Source organism: Anastrepha obliqua, chromosome 4, assembly GCF_027943255.1.
Source record: "Anastrepha obliqua isolate idAnaObli1 chromosome 4, idAnaObli1_1.0, whole genome shotgun sequence".
NCBI classification, from domain to species: domain Eukaryota; kingdom Metazoa; phylum Arthropoda; class Insecta; order Diptera; family Tephritidae; genus Anastrepha; species Anastrepha obliqua.
In genome coordinates, this window is record NC_072895.1 from 86570903 (window position 1) to 86587091 (window position 16189).

The 16189-nt window shown below is 37.4% G+C and overlaps 1 protein-coding gene across 1 annotated transcript in view; it reads left to right on the forward strand.

The window, feature by feature from the left end:
* The first annotated feature begins 11811 nt into the window (after positions 1–11811).
* LOC129245935 (homeotic protein ocelliless-like) overlaps positions 11812–16189 on the forward strand; it is an 84653-nt gene continuing 80275 nt past the window's right edge. The window contains exon 1 of the mRNA XM_054884382.1: positions 11812–12754. Coding sequence (XP_054740357.1) covers positions 12244–12754 — 511 coding nt within the window. The 5' untranslated portion in view covers positions 11812–12243. The remainder of the gene's footprint in view (positions 12755–16189) is intronic.

Sequence of the window (16189 nt, forward strand, 5' to 3'; positions counted from 1 at the left end):
TGGGCTATGTCCCGTCAGTACGCCTATCATAGTTTTACAATCTCTTCGTGTTAGTGATAGTTTAAATGAAAATCGTCTTGTATACATATGATCCTTGCCTTCTTGCAAGTGGACAGGCTCTCCCATCTTGTCTTGAATTTTCTGACCATGTTTTCGTCTAGTTCATTTTATAATGTATTGACCTTGGTATTTAGTTAACAAGATCCGAAAGATAGAGAGACCCCGTGTCTATATCGTCTACTATTTCATTCCCTTCAATGACTTTTTGGCCTCAAACCCAATAGAAATATAGCTTTCAATTCGCTGCCAACCTTTCTATTGCCTCCCTGCTCTGAAGAATGATCTTGCACGTTATACTAAACGATGTAACTGCTTTAATGGCTGCTTGACTTGCAAAAGTTAACCTTGGAGTTAGTCCCAGTTGTAACACAGGCTAGGCCTGCTGCCTTTCCAACTGCAAAAATCTCTGCCTGGAATACACTGCAGTTGTCTGGAAGCTTATACGACTTTCGAGCTAAAGCCCTTACGCCACCTTCTTTTTCGACAGTGATTTTGAACCTTTTCCCCCCTTTAAAAAACGGAGCCATATGGTCCATACTGACTACATTGTTCTAAGTCGTGTATCAGAGTTCGTTTAGGGCTGCAAGATCTGTCTGTGGTAAGTCAAGTATGTATTCGAGGGCCACTGTTGGAGTTGTTCTTAGCGCTCCTGTAATGCATAAAGAATCTAGTCGCTGAACCTTTGTCATAGGCGCAATCTGTGAAGATTTTCTAGTTTCTGTCAAGCACAGGAGCTTCCTGTCTAGTACTACCCCAAGGTATTTTATGTGTTGTTTGAGAGTACGTGCAGCGCTCTTTAGTATTGTGTGCGTCCACCGTGGGATCATATACTTTCTTGTAAACAGTGTCGTATTCATTTTGCCCACATTTAAGCCCAGTCCTGCCTGATCTGCCCATTGTTCAACCGATCTGAGAGTATTTGTCATGATGTTACTGATTTTCCTGCGCGCCTTTTAGAAAAGCCCATTCCTGTCCTTATGTAATTAATTTTCACACCATCGCGCAAGTCTGTCTTCCCACAAACACTTTTCGATGAGGTTTAAGTTTGGCGGATGTGAAGGCCAGTTAATACATCGACATTATTTGTATGAAAAATTATTTTACCGACTCATAAACATTTGATTGATGTCTTGTTGAAATAGCCCATGAAATCACTTATCAACATTTTAGTGATAGTCCGTCATCAAGTGACAATCAAGTGGAGCTCAAGGCTCTGCCAATATTTGAGGCAAACTACTCATTAGTTATTGAGTGCGATGCGTAATTACATTCAACTCTTCCGGATATCGAGCAAAACTTTAGATGGGAATGAGGAAGCTGATACATTTGCTTTAGAACTATGCTCTAAATGCAACAGAAGCCCTAATGTCTTCTTAGTATTCATAAGACCATTGGGTTTGCATGAGATATTGTGAAGAGAAGAGCGTCAAATAGATTCTCAGGCCTTTTTTCGACATCCTTCTGTTTGACATTAGATTAGAAGAAGAGACACCTAACTGATTTAAATTTAATTTATTTAAGAATAGATTATTAATTATATTGGAATTTTCCCGAATTCTTCCTCTAAAATTTCTACTGCACTGCTCGACTCAAAGTCCTTATTTTTTATCGTGGCTATTTCGCTTGTCTACTACACATGTTGTCATTTATTTTTGGCTGCCAATCATTTTGCCAAGCAGCCCGCAAGTCATCCAGTCACCATTTTCTGCACTCACACATCCAGTCAGTCAGGCGTAAGTATTTGCAGACAGTTTGCAAGATTCTTCTCCTTAATTTAAGCAGCAGACTTGTTGTCTTTTGCCTTCTCTACTGTGCCTGCTTCCTCATCTTTTACTTATGTTGCCTCATTTTTCTCCATTTAGTCGTACTTATTTATTTTTGGCAATTGCTATGTTCCAGGGTATTTCAGTTTTCTTTGCTTTGCTTGCAAATTTTCAATTGTGCAGTCTTTTTTTAGTCACTCTACTTTTTCAATCTATCCAATTACCCAATGCATAAATGAGAAGGTATAAAGAGCTGTACAGGCAGAACACTTCTGGAATACGTGTTTTTCATAACTCTATTTTTGGACCCAATGAATGAGAAAATGTGGCGAGGAGCTTTAAGTGGATCTGGAAGTCAAGTTAAAATGAAGATTTTTAAGTTGACAATCTGTAAATGCGCTCTCGATTTAGAGGCCACTAACTCTCTATTGGCTTTGGGATTCTTTCATTCAGTTGGTGTTAAAGTGGAGAAGTAAGAAACTGGGAAAAATAACAACCAAAAGTTTCGTGGCTGAATGATAAGAACTAGCGATGGTAATTTTTTAGATTTTTATGATCTTGGGATTTTCGGGTTGCCGTTATTGCATTTCCGAGGTGCCGGGGCTAGTTCCTTTAGTTATTCACTTTTTTGCAACAACTTAACTCGAAAAAAACTGCATCAATATTGTTTGAGTAGCTCTTCTTCTGCTTCTGGATTGGTGCGATAATCGCTTACGCGGTTTTGGCCGAGTTTAACAACACGTTTCTTTCCCGTGCTAACTGGCGCCAGCTGGAAACACCAAGTGAGGCCAAGTCAAGTCAAGTCCTTTTCCATCTGATCTTTCTAACGCAGAGGAATACATCCTATTCCGCTGCTACCACCAGGTGGTACCGCATCAAGTACTTTCAGAGCCGGAGCGTTTGTATCCATTCGGACGATATAACGCAGCCAATGTAGCCGCTGCATCTTTATTCACTGCGCTATTTTTATGTCGTCGGAAACCTCATTCAGCTCATCGAGAGAGGACTTTACTCAATAGTAACTATGAGCCTAATATATTTGACGAAGTTTCCCTTTAATCGGGATTATGGAGAAAGAGATTTCTTAATTTGCAGCGTTTCTATAAGGAATAGACAATTTCTTTGATTATCGGAAACCTCCAGACATTAGAAGATGATATAAAATCTTATAAACCGTCGATCTTTATGATCACTTCGACATTTGTAAGACTTGAACGAGCCGCTGAAAATCTTCATTCTAGCATAGCAGTGAAATAAGTACCGGGATACCGCAAGGAAAATTTTGATAGCGATTCATCAATCTGCGAAGGAGAAATATTATTAGTAGTATTTTCGAAAAGAAAAAAGATATTCGTACTGCTTTACTTAGAGCGCAAAGGCTTTGAGAAGCTTTAAGAAAGGAACCTTTGTCGATAATTTTATCAGAAAATGAGGCAAACCAAACATTCGTTTAATGCTTTTAAGATGTTATATTTGTGACGTATTTGACGTAAAAGAAGAAGAACTAAATGATGATAGATTAAAAAATTTGGTCCTCCGAAGCAAAACTTTTGTGAGTAACTTTAGCTGCCACTTGATAAAAGATTTGACAGTAGAATTGTGAGGAAATGAGCAGGCATTTTACATGTATTCTTACGCTCTTCTTGCTGTTCAGATGGCAACGAAGTGTTAATTTTTTCAATTTTGTAGTAAGCAAACTGATGTAATATCCCCCTGATGCTGGCCACATCTTCTGAACTCTCTTCGCCGTTGAAGAATCAGCCTCAGAGTTCGTCATAATGCCAGCACACTCTTAAGACTTGATGGTTTTCATTAACCATCAGCTATCTGTACTACATTAAATCGAGGAAAAGAACTCCGTCAAGCAAATCGAAACGAAAAATCCACAACTTTCTAAGCCTTTTTCTATTACAGAAACAGCGGCTGCCGTACAAAGTAATGTTAGGTTCTTTTTATTATTTCCCTTTCAAATTGGGTCTTAATATACTCTAGGAGTGATGCTGTTACGGATCTTTTCGTTGTCTTTCAAAGAATTATAAGGATGATTCATAGACTTATTAGTCCTATTTTAGGGCATTATTTGTGATACTATTACCTTCATCATGTGAGGTACAGTCTGTAGTTCCTGAAAAAATTGCAATATAATTTCTAAATTCATAAAAAAAAATTGAGGCCGAGAATTAATATCGCATAGAAGTCTAAATAATTGCTTAAGGAACGTTTTTTCGTAAGATCTGCAAATTTATTCGCATGCCAGACTAGTTTCGAAGTGGAAGGAACCTTGAGTCCTTAGATCCTCTTCAATACAGTCGAGGTATGTATTTACATATGTAGGTATATGCCAGAAATGATGTTGAAGTAAATGAAACTAACCACTGTATCACGTCACGAAGCCTTTGAATAGGTAAGAGGAGTAGATAGCCATGATAGTTTTGCAGCTGTGTTATTCCTCAGCAGCTGTCAAGGCTACCAATAAAATCCAGCTGTTGTCAGAGCACGCAGTAAGGTGTGCTATTTCTTCACGTAACTTTTCACGCTTGCTAAACCTGTGAAAGTTATTAAAAAATATTATAGAAACTTTGTTTTGTTTTTGTAAACAAAAAGATCCGAGATCCAGATTTTGGCCAAAGTTAGACAGTATCGATAAGCTTGAACTGTGTGCTATACAAATAACGCAGTGCTCGAAATTGTGCTGACTGGATCATTTCATGACGAGGTCTCACCAGTTGGACCCCGCTATACTGCGATTTGACGTGCCTCGACCAGCTTTTCTGAGTCTACGGCAAGTTCCTAGTTTGTCCTCATAAGCTACCTGCTTTGAATGAACTCGAGGCTAACATTCACGGCACTATTGCCAGAATAACGTTACCTATAGTGGATTGAGTCATTAAAAATTCTAACGCTACCAGTGACGCCCCAGCGGTCTTTTGCGCTCTTGCATCATGGTGTTAATGTAGCTTCGAAATAAATGTAAGGTCACTTTTTCCATTTCTTCAATCAAATTTAGTTGAATATCATTGCTACAAAGTAATATTTGATAAGGTTTTTGGTAAGAATGTTGCCAATAAGAGAGACTTACGCAAAATACAACTTTTCAACTGCCAACTTCACCTGCTTGTGCATCCTGCATAGACAAAAGAGGCTCTGACGACTGAGATTACGCGGTATAACCTACAAACGAACTGAGGAAAGCAAAATCTATCTGATGGCTCAGCTGGCAGCCCCAGCAATCAGACTCGGCTGCGGTAGACAAATAACCTGCCCGCCTTAAACTCAACTAGTAAGAATAAAAAGTGGAACCTAATACAGTTGACAAACTTTTACATGATAACAAGGGCATGATTTGAAACATAGAACATAAAAAGGATGTTAGAAACGATTATGTTAAAGAATGGGGTCTTATGTTCCATACAAGAATAAAAGTATCAAATATATCTATATAAAGAGTGACATTGGTAAGAATAGGTTAAATTGAGCGGGTTGAAGTTTCTTACTTTGATTTGGGATTCTTTTTTCTGCTACAAAATATGTGAACTAAAAAAATTCCTGGACTGAGATAATCAAATATTTTGTTGCTTGCTTAATAGCATTCCCGTAAAAGTTCTTCTCGTTCACAAATATGGCTAGGTAGCTCAACTGGGTGACGTATTAGAGCATAATGGAAGGAACTGTTTACAATTTAACATATCAAGTAGCTCCACCTCGCGCACTGATGACTCCTTTTCATTTCGTTCTTGTGAGAATGAAATAGGGAAGAGGTATGGCTGTAAAGACCAGTTACACTGGTTACGGCAAAATTGAAGGAGGACAACCTCTAACCTACAAAAGTGAATGATACTCTATCTTTTCCATTCATCTCTTCCCTTAAGCGCTTTTGCAGGTGGGCACTTCTCGTGTGGTAGTTATTTTGCAAAAAAATCTAAGACTTCCAAAGAGAGTTATTGGGCCATACTGCCATTCGAGAAAAAGATTTTGCGGAAGATTTTTGGACTTTGCATGTTGGTGGCAGCGAATATCGCACGCGCTGGAACGATAAACTGTATAAGCTTTACGCCGACCTGGGCATATATACATATATATAATTGGCGCGTACATCCTTTTTGGGTGTTTGGCCGAGCTCCTCCTCCTATTTGTGATGCGCGTCTTGATGTTGTTCCACAAAGGGAAGAGGGACCTACAGTTTTAAGCCGACTCCGAACGGCAGTTAATTTTATGAGGAGCTTTTTCATGGCAGAAATACACTCGGAGGTTTGCCATTGCCTGCCGAGGGGCGACCGCTTTAGAAAAATCTTTTTCTTAATTTTGGTGTTTCACCGAGATTCGAACCTGCGTTCTCTCTGTGATTTCCGAATGGTAGTCACGCACCAAACCATTCGGCTGCACCGACCTGAACATAGCGCCGCGAATAAAGATCCAGCGGCTACGTTGGTGGGTCATGTCGTCCGAATGGATACAAATGCTCTGGCTCTAAAAGTATTCAATCTGTACCAGCTTTTGATAGTAGAGGAAGAGGAAGGCCTCCTCTACGTTGGAAAGATCAGTTGAAGAAGGACTTGGTTTCTCTTGGTGTGGACTGGCGCGCTTTGTTAAACTCGGACGAAATCACGTAAGTGGTTACCGCACCAATTAAGAAGAAGAAGGAGTGCACCGCGACCTCTGATGTGGTCTATATTGTTGCGCTTGTCCGCTAGTCTGTAATGAAATAGAGCACTAGCTCGCGCTTTTTGTTCTATATTTCCAAGTGATTGAGAGTCGCCCCACCTGGTGAGTACGTCTTCGTTTTGCAAGAGTTCGATATTCGGAGAGGATGTGCTCTGCTGTTTTATTACCCAGCTCGTTGCTTGATTCTACAAATCCTTATTTCCAGAAATGGCAACCAAGGTCACAATGTGCCATATAGTGTACAGTGAGAGCTCGTAAGACTTCTCCATGCAGAGTTAAAAGCCTGCTTGATGTTTCTCTAAAAGGAAATATAAACTGTTTAGCCTTCCTCTGTGCTGGACTTTTCATGCACCTCTATGGGTGTAATCTTACGGTCTGTAAGTAGTGATGACCGGGAACTTGCAACCGTGTCAATTTTCGTCCGATTTCATTAGCGGCCATCCCTATATCCATTCGAAAACCTTCAGAAGAGCCAAACCAAAAGAGGATCGGCGGCGTGGCTACTTTATGTGGCTGGGTTTTTATGAGCTCATTCATTGTTTCGTCAATTTATTAACTTAGTGACCTCACCACCATTTCCACTAACATTTTTAAACTGATATGCGCACTGCAAATGCAGCAATGTATAAGTAAGTAATTTTATACACTGTAACAACACTTTAGCAATGCGTTGGGAATAAAAAGTTCGCGCCCCAATCTACATATGCAGAATCCTTCACGTTTTTATTCGATTTTTTTCTTACTTGAATCCTATTTGCGCTTTTATTTCAGCAGTAACAAAAAGCATCAAGTAAAGCTGGCGTTATGCGGCGAGTGAGAGGGTGTCGGTTTGAGGGGCAGATTGCTCGTGCGCCCAAGGCACAAGGATTTCGTATGCGCTACATGTAGAAGCACTTGTCGGCTTTAGCAGTTATATTTTGAAAAATTCGTACACATCTACATATGTATGAATGTACAATATGTGTGTATGCGAGTGGTCGTGCTAGCTAGTGCTGGTGCGGTCGCATATGCCGTTACACTTAGTTGGTTCGAAAGTCCTCTACTCAATGGTTCGTGGTTCGTTAGGCTTACTTTGTGCTGGAATGTATGAGACTGATTGACTTCGTGCCAAGCGCACTTCGTGAGAGTAAAATCTCTCTTCGCATGCTCGCATACGCTCACGAAAGGTGATAACGGTACCATATAGCCGTATGTGTATGTATGTATAGTTTTTTGTTTTGTTTTCTGTTTCGTTTGTTTACTTGTGAGAAAATTTCGGCGGTGCTTTTATACATTTGCACTCTCACTTAGCTCTCCGTCGCTTTGTCCTTCGAACAAGCGCAATCTACAAACTTACGTGTATATGTATGTATGTGCAGTAATATGTAGATGTATAATACAGGCGTACATATATAAGTCTGTATATTTTTTTGGTCCTGCGGGACTGGAGGTTGCGTCGCAAAAAAGGTTCGCTCACCCGTACACTTGTTCGTTCCTACATACATACGTACATATTTACATACACATTTCCATGCATGTATAGGGGTGTGTGCGTACACCGTTTGGTACTGCGTTGTCTCGCTGATGAGACACTGCGTTTATTTTCCTTGCGGTGCGTGTGCTGAGCAGACGTCCATATAAGCGGTGGTCCTGGCGAACGAAAATCAAAATTTTGCTCTGGTGTTTTTGCGCGTTTGCCGCTTTTGTTGGCGTCTTTTGTGAATGTTACGTGCGACTTTTCGAAATTCGAAAATTTAAACGTAAATGTGTTGAATAGCAACAAAACGGTTTCAGGCAAATTAACGGTTGTGCGGCAGCTTTGGTGCAAGAAAAAAATATTTTACAATACATTGTGTTAAAAAAGGTGCGCCAATTTTTTAGTGCTGTTTAAAAGGAAAATAGAAATTTAAAATTAAAAAAAAAAAAAAAATAGAAAACAAAAACATAAAATGATTACCTCACCCGTTTTCTGTGCAAATAATGCGTGCACTCTTATTGCAATCCCCGCCTCAGTCCCCCAGGCATTGCACGTGCCTTGCAAAATTGATTAAACAAAAAATCTAGCACACAGGTTGCCTTGGTGTTTTTATGCAAAAATCTACATACCAGATATGTAAATGTTACACTTTTGCAATCAAAATAAACCGTAAATTATTCTGTGAAACAGTTGTGCGGTTCGTTTAAGCGAAAGTAAACAAAGTCGTTAAATCGAAAACTTTTGTGAAAAAGAAGAAAATAACATAAAAAACCAAAAAAAACGAATATAGTAAACAGAAAGTGCTGAGACTTGTTAGTTGATTAAGTGGGTCTGAGAATGCGAAAAAAGCGAGAAAGTCAAGATAAATATTTATATGAAATATTGTCAAAAAATTTGAGTATTAAAAAATTGCAGTTGAATGAATATACAAGGGTGGCGCAAAACGAATCACCTTATTGGCAGAATTTGTGGAACAATACGCACACCACAAACAGGAGGAACAGCTCGACCGTTTATTTTGTTATCCGAAGATTTATAATTTTTGCAAATGACGTCGTACGTCAATCGCATTTGACACTTGTAAACTAGACAGCTGTGGTATGATTTTGATGAAATCTCAAATTCTTACTTCGTCGATTTCTGAAATAAATAAACAATGCAAAAAATATTTGCTTCTTCGCTGATACACTTTTGTTTTAGGTCTAAATATGGGCTTATAGGTGAAAATAAAGATTTCCATCGCTCGAAATCATTCTGTTTTTTAATAAAAAAGTTATGCAAAAACAAATTTTGATGATTAATTTTGCGTCACCGTGCATATATGAACATTTCTCTGATGTCGAACGTGATTTTGTACAATTTTTCGTTTCTAAGATAATTACAAAAAACGAAGGCATTCGCAAAGGGACAACACTTTTTTACGGCCAACAATTCAAACGCCGATAGCAGCGAACCTGAGACAATATTTCAATGTGCCAAATTTTAGAATGCCCCTTAAAAATGGGTTTGCTTTTAGCCAAGAATTGTTTATAAATTAAAATTTAATCACTGTCGCACTGTCAAATGCTGCGTACCCAGTTTTTGATTTTCTTATCAAATTGATTTTTTAAACGACTTTAAAATTTCAAAATACTAAATTTTCAAAAAATGGGGTTTGATAAAATAAAAATGGTTTTTATACCCATTCTATGATATTAATATGGACATTCAACGAAAGAATATATAACTAGCGATTAAAAAATAAAAACTGTCTGCTTTCACCAGTACAAATATAATACAACAATATTCTTTGAAAAATATATGATTATTTTTGATTTAGTTTGCTGTTGCATAAAAACGAAACAAAAAATAGTTGAAGTTCTCTTCTATGAAATAAAGTATACGCCATGGATGCTTGTACCAATAAAATTCTGCGTAAATTGTTTGACTAGACAGCATCGATAGAAGGGAAGAAAGTACTCTGTTGGTTAGGAGACAGGAACAGTGACCAATTAATGTGCAGAATTCCTATGAAGACGTACTTGTGGAGAGGAAATCACTTGTAAAATAAAAATTAACCATGCTTTGTTGATAGTTATTATGTTCTATTATGTTAAATTATGGTCTTATATTATGTCATCCCATTTTATTTTTTATTATGCTATGTTACGTCGCGTTATATTCTTTTAATTAATGCAATGTTATCTTATATAATGTTTTATTATGTTATGTTGTGTTGTGTTATGTTATGTTTTGATATGAAATGTGTTCTTATGTTATGCTGTGTTATGTTATTTTAAGTTATGTTATGGTAGTTGATGTGTTGTTATGTTCTGTTATATTAAATTATGTTGTTATGTTATGTTACCTTATATTATATTTAATTATGTTATGTTATGTTATTTTAAATTATGTTTTATTATGTTATGTTATTTTGTTTTATGTTATTTTACGTTATGTTACGGTATGTTATGCTATGTTGATAGTTCTATTATGTTAAATTATGGTCTTATGTTTTATTGTGCTATGTTATGTCGCGTTATATTCTTTTAATTGTTATGTTGTGTTATGTTATGCTATGGTATGTGATGTATTGCTATGTTCTGCTATGATAAATTATGTTGTTGTGTTATGTTATCTTATATCATGTTTAACTAGCTTTAACCCGCGGCCCCGCTCGCGTTGGAGTGGTTTTGAGGGATTTAGGATATGTATATAAAATAATTACAAACAATAATTTCATAGAAAATAATTTTTCATTAATAACCATATTATTATATTACAATACCCGGCATCCGTTGCTATGCCTCGTTGAATAAAATCAAAACAACCAATCAGAAAAATATCAAGCAAAATTATTTTTATTAATATTCTATCTCAAACCGTTTTTGAACTTTGCATTTGGGTCCATCTTATGCGGATTATGAAGTCTAGAGTGTGCTATAAATAGTGGGAAATAGGAAAAACTAATATTTTTTAGATTAAATTTACGCAAATATTCTATTATTAGTGACGAATGAGATTGGTGGCGCGGCCTGTGGGCTGTGGTAAGGGAGTTCCATCATAAAAACATGCCTATAAGCTTCATTGGGTGAAAATATGAATGTATAAAAATTTTTACGTCATTTGGTGTTGTCGTTTCGTAGTGATGCGCGGACAACGTACAGACATTCACCTTTATAGTATAGATTATGTTATGTTAATTTTTTATATTGTGCTAATTTTGTTATGGTATGTTGCGTTGTATTATGTTATTTTATGTTATTTTTTCGTATGTTAAGTGTTATTATGTTCTTATGCTATGTTATCTTACATTATGTTATATTATATTGTGTTGTGCTATGCCATTTTATGTTATGTTATGGTATGCTACGTTATGTTATGTTGGCCTGGTAAATGACACTATGTAGCCAATGTAACCGAAATAGTTTTGGTGTGACTATTTTCGGAAGCGCCCGGGCGCGAAACTCAAAGAGCGTGAAACACCAAATGATAGAAAATTTTGTTTTCTATAAGCGCACACCCCTCGGCAAGCAATGGTAAACCGTCGGACGTTTTTCTGCCATGAAAGTCTCCTCATAAAAATCATCAGCGGTTTGGATGCAGCATCAAGCTGTAGATCCCTCTATGTGTAGAACAAATTGGAGGAGGAGAATTGTTAAACATTTAAAATTAGTATTTTTTTTATATATCTCAGAAGCAACTTTTAAGAGGAAGTGCGTAAATATAGCAGGCTATGTTAATGTGATGGCTCTCAACCGCAGTGTCACACACTAATAACCAACTACTAATATTATATATGAAGTTGAATACTACGCAGTCATTTAAATTTAACGTTTCTTAGATTACGTCAAAAGGACTCAGTTCACAAAACCGCTCAAACGGCAGGAAGTTAAAAAACAAAAACATTAAAAATAAATAATATTAAAACAATTTACTAAATACTAAAAAATTACGCCCACCTTATAGCGTCTTAATTAATAAAGTTTCCACTAAAAATAAAATAATAAAAAGTTTTTACAATTCAAATATATTAAAATACTGACAGCAGAAGTTCAAAATTAAAATCACACACGCGCAGCGTAGCTTACAAAAAACCGCAGTTATAACCGCAGCGCACTGAATGAAAAAGAAAATATAACAGCAGCTATTAAAACAACAACTACATAAACGACAAAAACAAGAGCAACAAAGCCAGTACTTCAGCAGCTTCAGCCAACGAAACATCTACATATACCAACTACTACAGCCATAACTTCCAAACAGGCATCCTAACAACAACAAGTAAGATAACATTAAAAGGACTCCCAAAAGACACAGAAAATGGGCTGCAATACCAGTCAGGAGTTGAAAACAAAAGACGGCAACGCTGGCGACGCTAATGGGGAGGGTGAGCTCATTGCCATAGCCGCAACCAGCAATGGTGATGTTGGTGTGAACGCTGGGGAGCAGAATGGCAATTTGGTGGAGCAGCAAAAAGCCGCCGGCGGTGGCGGTGGTGGTGGTGGTGTTGACGTCAAACAAACTAGATTGACAGCATCCGCAGCTTCTGCAGCTTCTGCCGTCTCAGCCTCATCCGCAGTCTCCGCAGTTTCGGCAGCTTCGGCAGCCTCGGCGGCTACGGCGACGTCAAACAATCTTACAAATCACTCGAAATCAAATTCAATTATAAGCAACGGTGATGCTAACAAGCGCTCCTCCAGAGATGAGGGCGATGGTGGCATACTCGAGAAGGCGCTGGCAACTGTGAAACAGCAATGCGATAAGGCGGAAATAGTCGAGTTCAACGATATGGGTGAATTGGGCGAAATCGGTGAAATGGGCGAGGATGAAGGTGAGTAGGCAATATGCCCAGCTATGCGTATGATAAAAAGCTCTTATTATTTTTACTGTTCATTTTCCAAATTTATTTTGTTTTTTATCTGACTTTTGCGCATTTTGTTTGCTCGTACTACGTCGCAGGTATGTCGACGTGTTGTTGCTTTGCGCCATGCTTATAAGCTGACTTTGCTGGCATACCCCTGCTTTGCGCACGCTGTCAAGGTGCCCTTTGCTCCCTTCCCAAATCCTAACGCAAACTGCACGCACCAACCTTTAACAAACTTATTGCTGCCGTTGTGCTTCGCATTTTAAATCATCATTCCCAGATTGCGATGGTTTGGCAGTGTTGCGAATTTGCTGCGTCAATTTTGTGGCTCATAAGTAGAGTGCGAGGACTGTCACCTGTAACGGGATTTATCTATCCAAGCTATCTTTCTTTTCCAATTCCAACTTTTTTGTTAAACTAACAACTTTTCTGCTTCCAATTTACCTCCAAGTTGCAAATTGTAAGCTTTTTATTGCTATTTTTTTTTGTTTTTGTATTCTCATACCTATATCTACTTTAGAATTTATTTTATACCCAATTTTCAATTTATGTGGTTATTAATAATACATAAAAGAAGTGGTGGCAGACGTTGAGAAATTATGTGGCCTAAGCCAAACCTTAGAGCTCTTAAGGAGTACTTTGAAGGGTGCGACATGTTTTTCACAGACATATCCTAAGGTGTTTGTTCGCGGACTTTGATATGTAAACCTGCAGCGCCCTGCATTACAAATATGTGCGTTGCAGGCTGAGAATATATCTTAGTATGAATTACCCAGTTAGGAAGTCAAGCGATCCTTTCGAAAGATTTGTCGAGGTTTTAAGAGCCGCTCAGAAGCATGGGCTTCTTGAAACGAATCGATGTAACTTCCATATATTCTGTGTGTACGGGATGTGTTCAAGGAATGTTTTGCAGGAAGTGTGTGCAAAGGCTTATGTTTCCAACACATTCACCTCAGGCACTTCTGTCAGGTACCTCATAAAGTTTAAGTTGTATAATTATTTCATTAAATTGAAACCAGAACTTTGAAAACTTGATGGAAGTTCGGAGCACAGAAGCTATAAAGAAGTTCTTCTTGTGAGTGCGCGGATGTAGTATCGGACCTTTTCATTAACTTTTTAAGAGAAGTAATAAATTTCAGTAGTTCTTTTAACTAATTATGTAGTCAAAGCTCGATTACTTACAAGGAGTGGTTATTAGAGAGGAGTTTCAAGTTCGCAGCTTTTACGACTTTTGTTTAATTTCCGAACTATTAACAAGAAAGTTTCTCAATTTGATTTCAGGACTGACATTTTTAACGGTATCAGTACCAGTTCCGAGGTAAAATAAGTCCTCTACCAGCACAAAATTACAGCAGCGTGGCTACTGAGGTGCGAGTGCGCTGACTCCTTATCGCATAAGAGCAGATACTTGGTTCGACCTTTAGTCATATTCAGACTCACTCGTTTTGCTTTTTAATCAGTTTAAAAGATACTGTAATAAAGGCGGCGTGTCTGATACAATAGGAAGTAACCTTTAAACCTCTGAAATCTCGTTTGGCGTCAAACCGCACGGAGAGGTGTATCCAATTTTTGACGGAGCTGTTTGAATTACTTTTGTAGGGATAGGTAACTTCTTTGCGTGTTTAGAGAGTGGCTTTAATCGTCAATGCAATGCTGTGTGCCACTTTTTATTGTCTTTTGCTCGCTAATTGTGAATATCTGTATATTCAGTGGTAGATTTACCTCAATCAGCAAGTTAGAGTTTCTGAATACCTTAAGACTGCTGGCTCGCTGCCTTTTTTATTATCACAGGAATCTGTCTTAAGACCTTCGAAAATCGATCGCAGTTTTTAGTCGGATTTTTAAGCGTTTTTCCGAGCGGTTAGCATCTTTAGTTTTTTGCACTTACTATCTCTGCATCCTTATTCTTTCTTCAAATACCTTTCTTCCTCAACGCTTCTCTTTCTTCCTCAACATAAAGCAACGATATTTTCTCTAATGAGTTGTGCCGTATTTTACAAGCTTCTTGACATCTTTTGCAGTCAAAGATAGAAATTTGGGAAATAATGTTTCTAGTCTAAGAAGATAATTTATTCAGTGCCTGGAATTCTTTTTCAGAATGGCATGGAATTCTTTTGATAATGAGTAACTGGTTCAGTATGGGTTTATCCTAAAAGAATCAACTTAATCAATGAAAATAAACTGTGCGAAAATACTTAAGCCTTTCGGTATAAAGAGGGCTGATTAGGTCACGTTGGTATGGAATTTTTGTTTAAGGAATTTTTTATGCTGCTACAACAAAAACAACACCGAGGCTTGTAAGGTTTTGGCCATCTTCAATTCTAACGAGCCAAAAGCCCTCGTATTTAATAAATAAATAAAAAAGAAGTACACTTTTTAATTACTCATGTAGATGGGCAGGCAGAAAAAATACTTAGCAAGAGAAACTTATTACCCTAGTAAGCTTCGGACTCCCTTATAGAGGTTAAAAGATGCTTGATTGCTGAAATCCTGACATTAATTGGATTAGCTATAAATTTCTTGAAGACATTCAATCTAAATATATTCAGCTAAGACCGAACTTTCATATAAAATGTATTGAGACGACTCGTCATTCTTCAGTTATAGTTACATTTTTTTTCAGTAGACTGATCCAGGCAGATGTAGGTAGACTGACCATGCAGGAACTTAGTTGATTATGAACGGTGCGATGAGGTAATCTGGGAATAACCGGATGATGTCCTCTCTATCAAGAGAGCAACATTTTGATCAATTTTGACTACTTTTCTTCCTTTCTTTAATTTTCAATAATTTTTAATAAAAATATCAAATAAGTCAAAGTTTTAAACTTTATAAAGAACTTGTGAAAATTCAAAAAAATTTATAAAAAATTCAATAATTTTTATTGAATAAAAATGTAATATATTTTTTAATTTAAAATGAATTAAAATTGAATCAATAATTTTAATAATTGAAATTAACAATTACCTACGTAGTTTTATAGCCCAAAAAGTACCTTATTAAAGTGCAAGTTTGAAGTGCCTCAAAACTCCCGGTGATTTTTAATAATTGTTTCCCCTGACGATGTTGCGCATTTACTCCATACAACGAATGCACAACATTTTGCCGCACATCAGAAAATTAATTTTCAACTCCCAGCCAAATTTATTGTCAGCAAATGACTTTGCGTAGTCACTACAGTCGCTGTATAAATTTCACCAACAATATTTGTTTTATCTGGTTACACAAATAAATATATGCACTGGGTATAACATCTCCCATTCCCACGGAAGTTAGTTTTGTTGACTTGTCTATTTTGACTTCTGTGGCTTTGCTGGTTTCGCGCTCCCTTGACTTTTGGCATTACTCAATTGAAACAAATAAAATTGAATTGTAAATTTTTGCTTCACCTTCCCCTGCCGC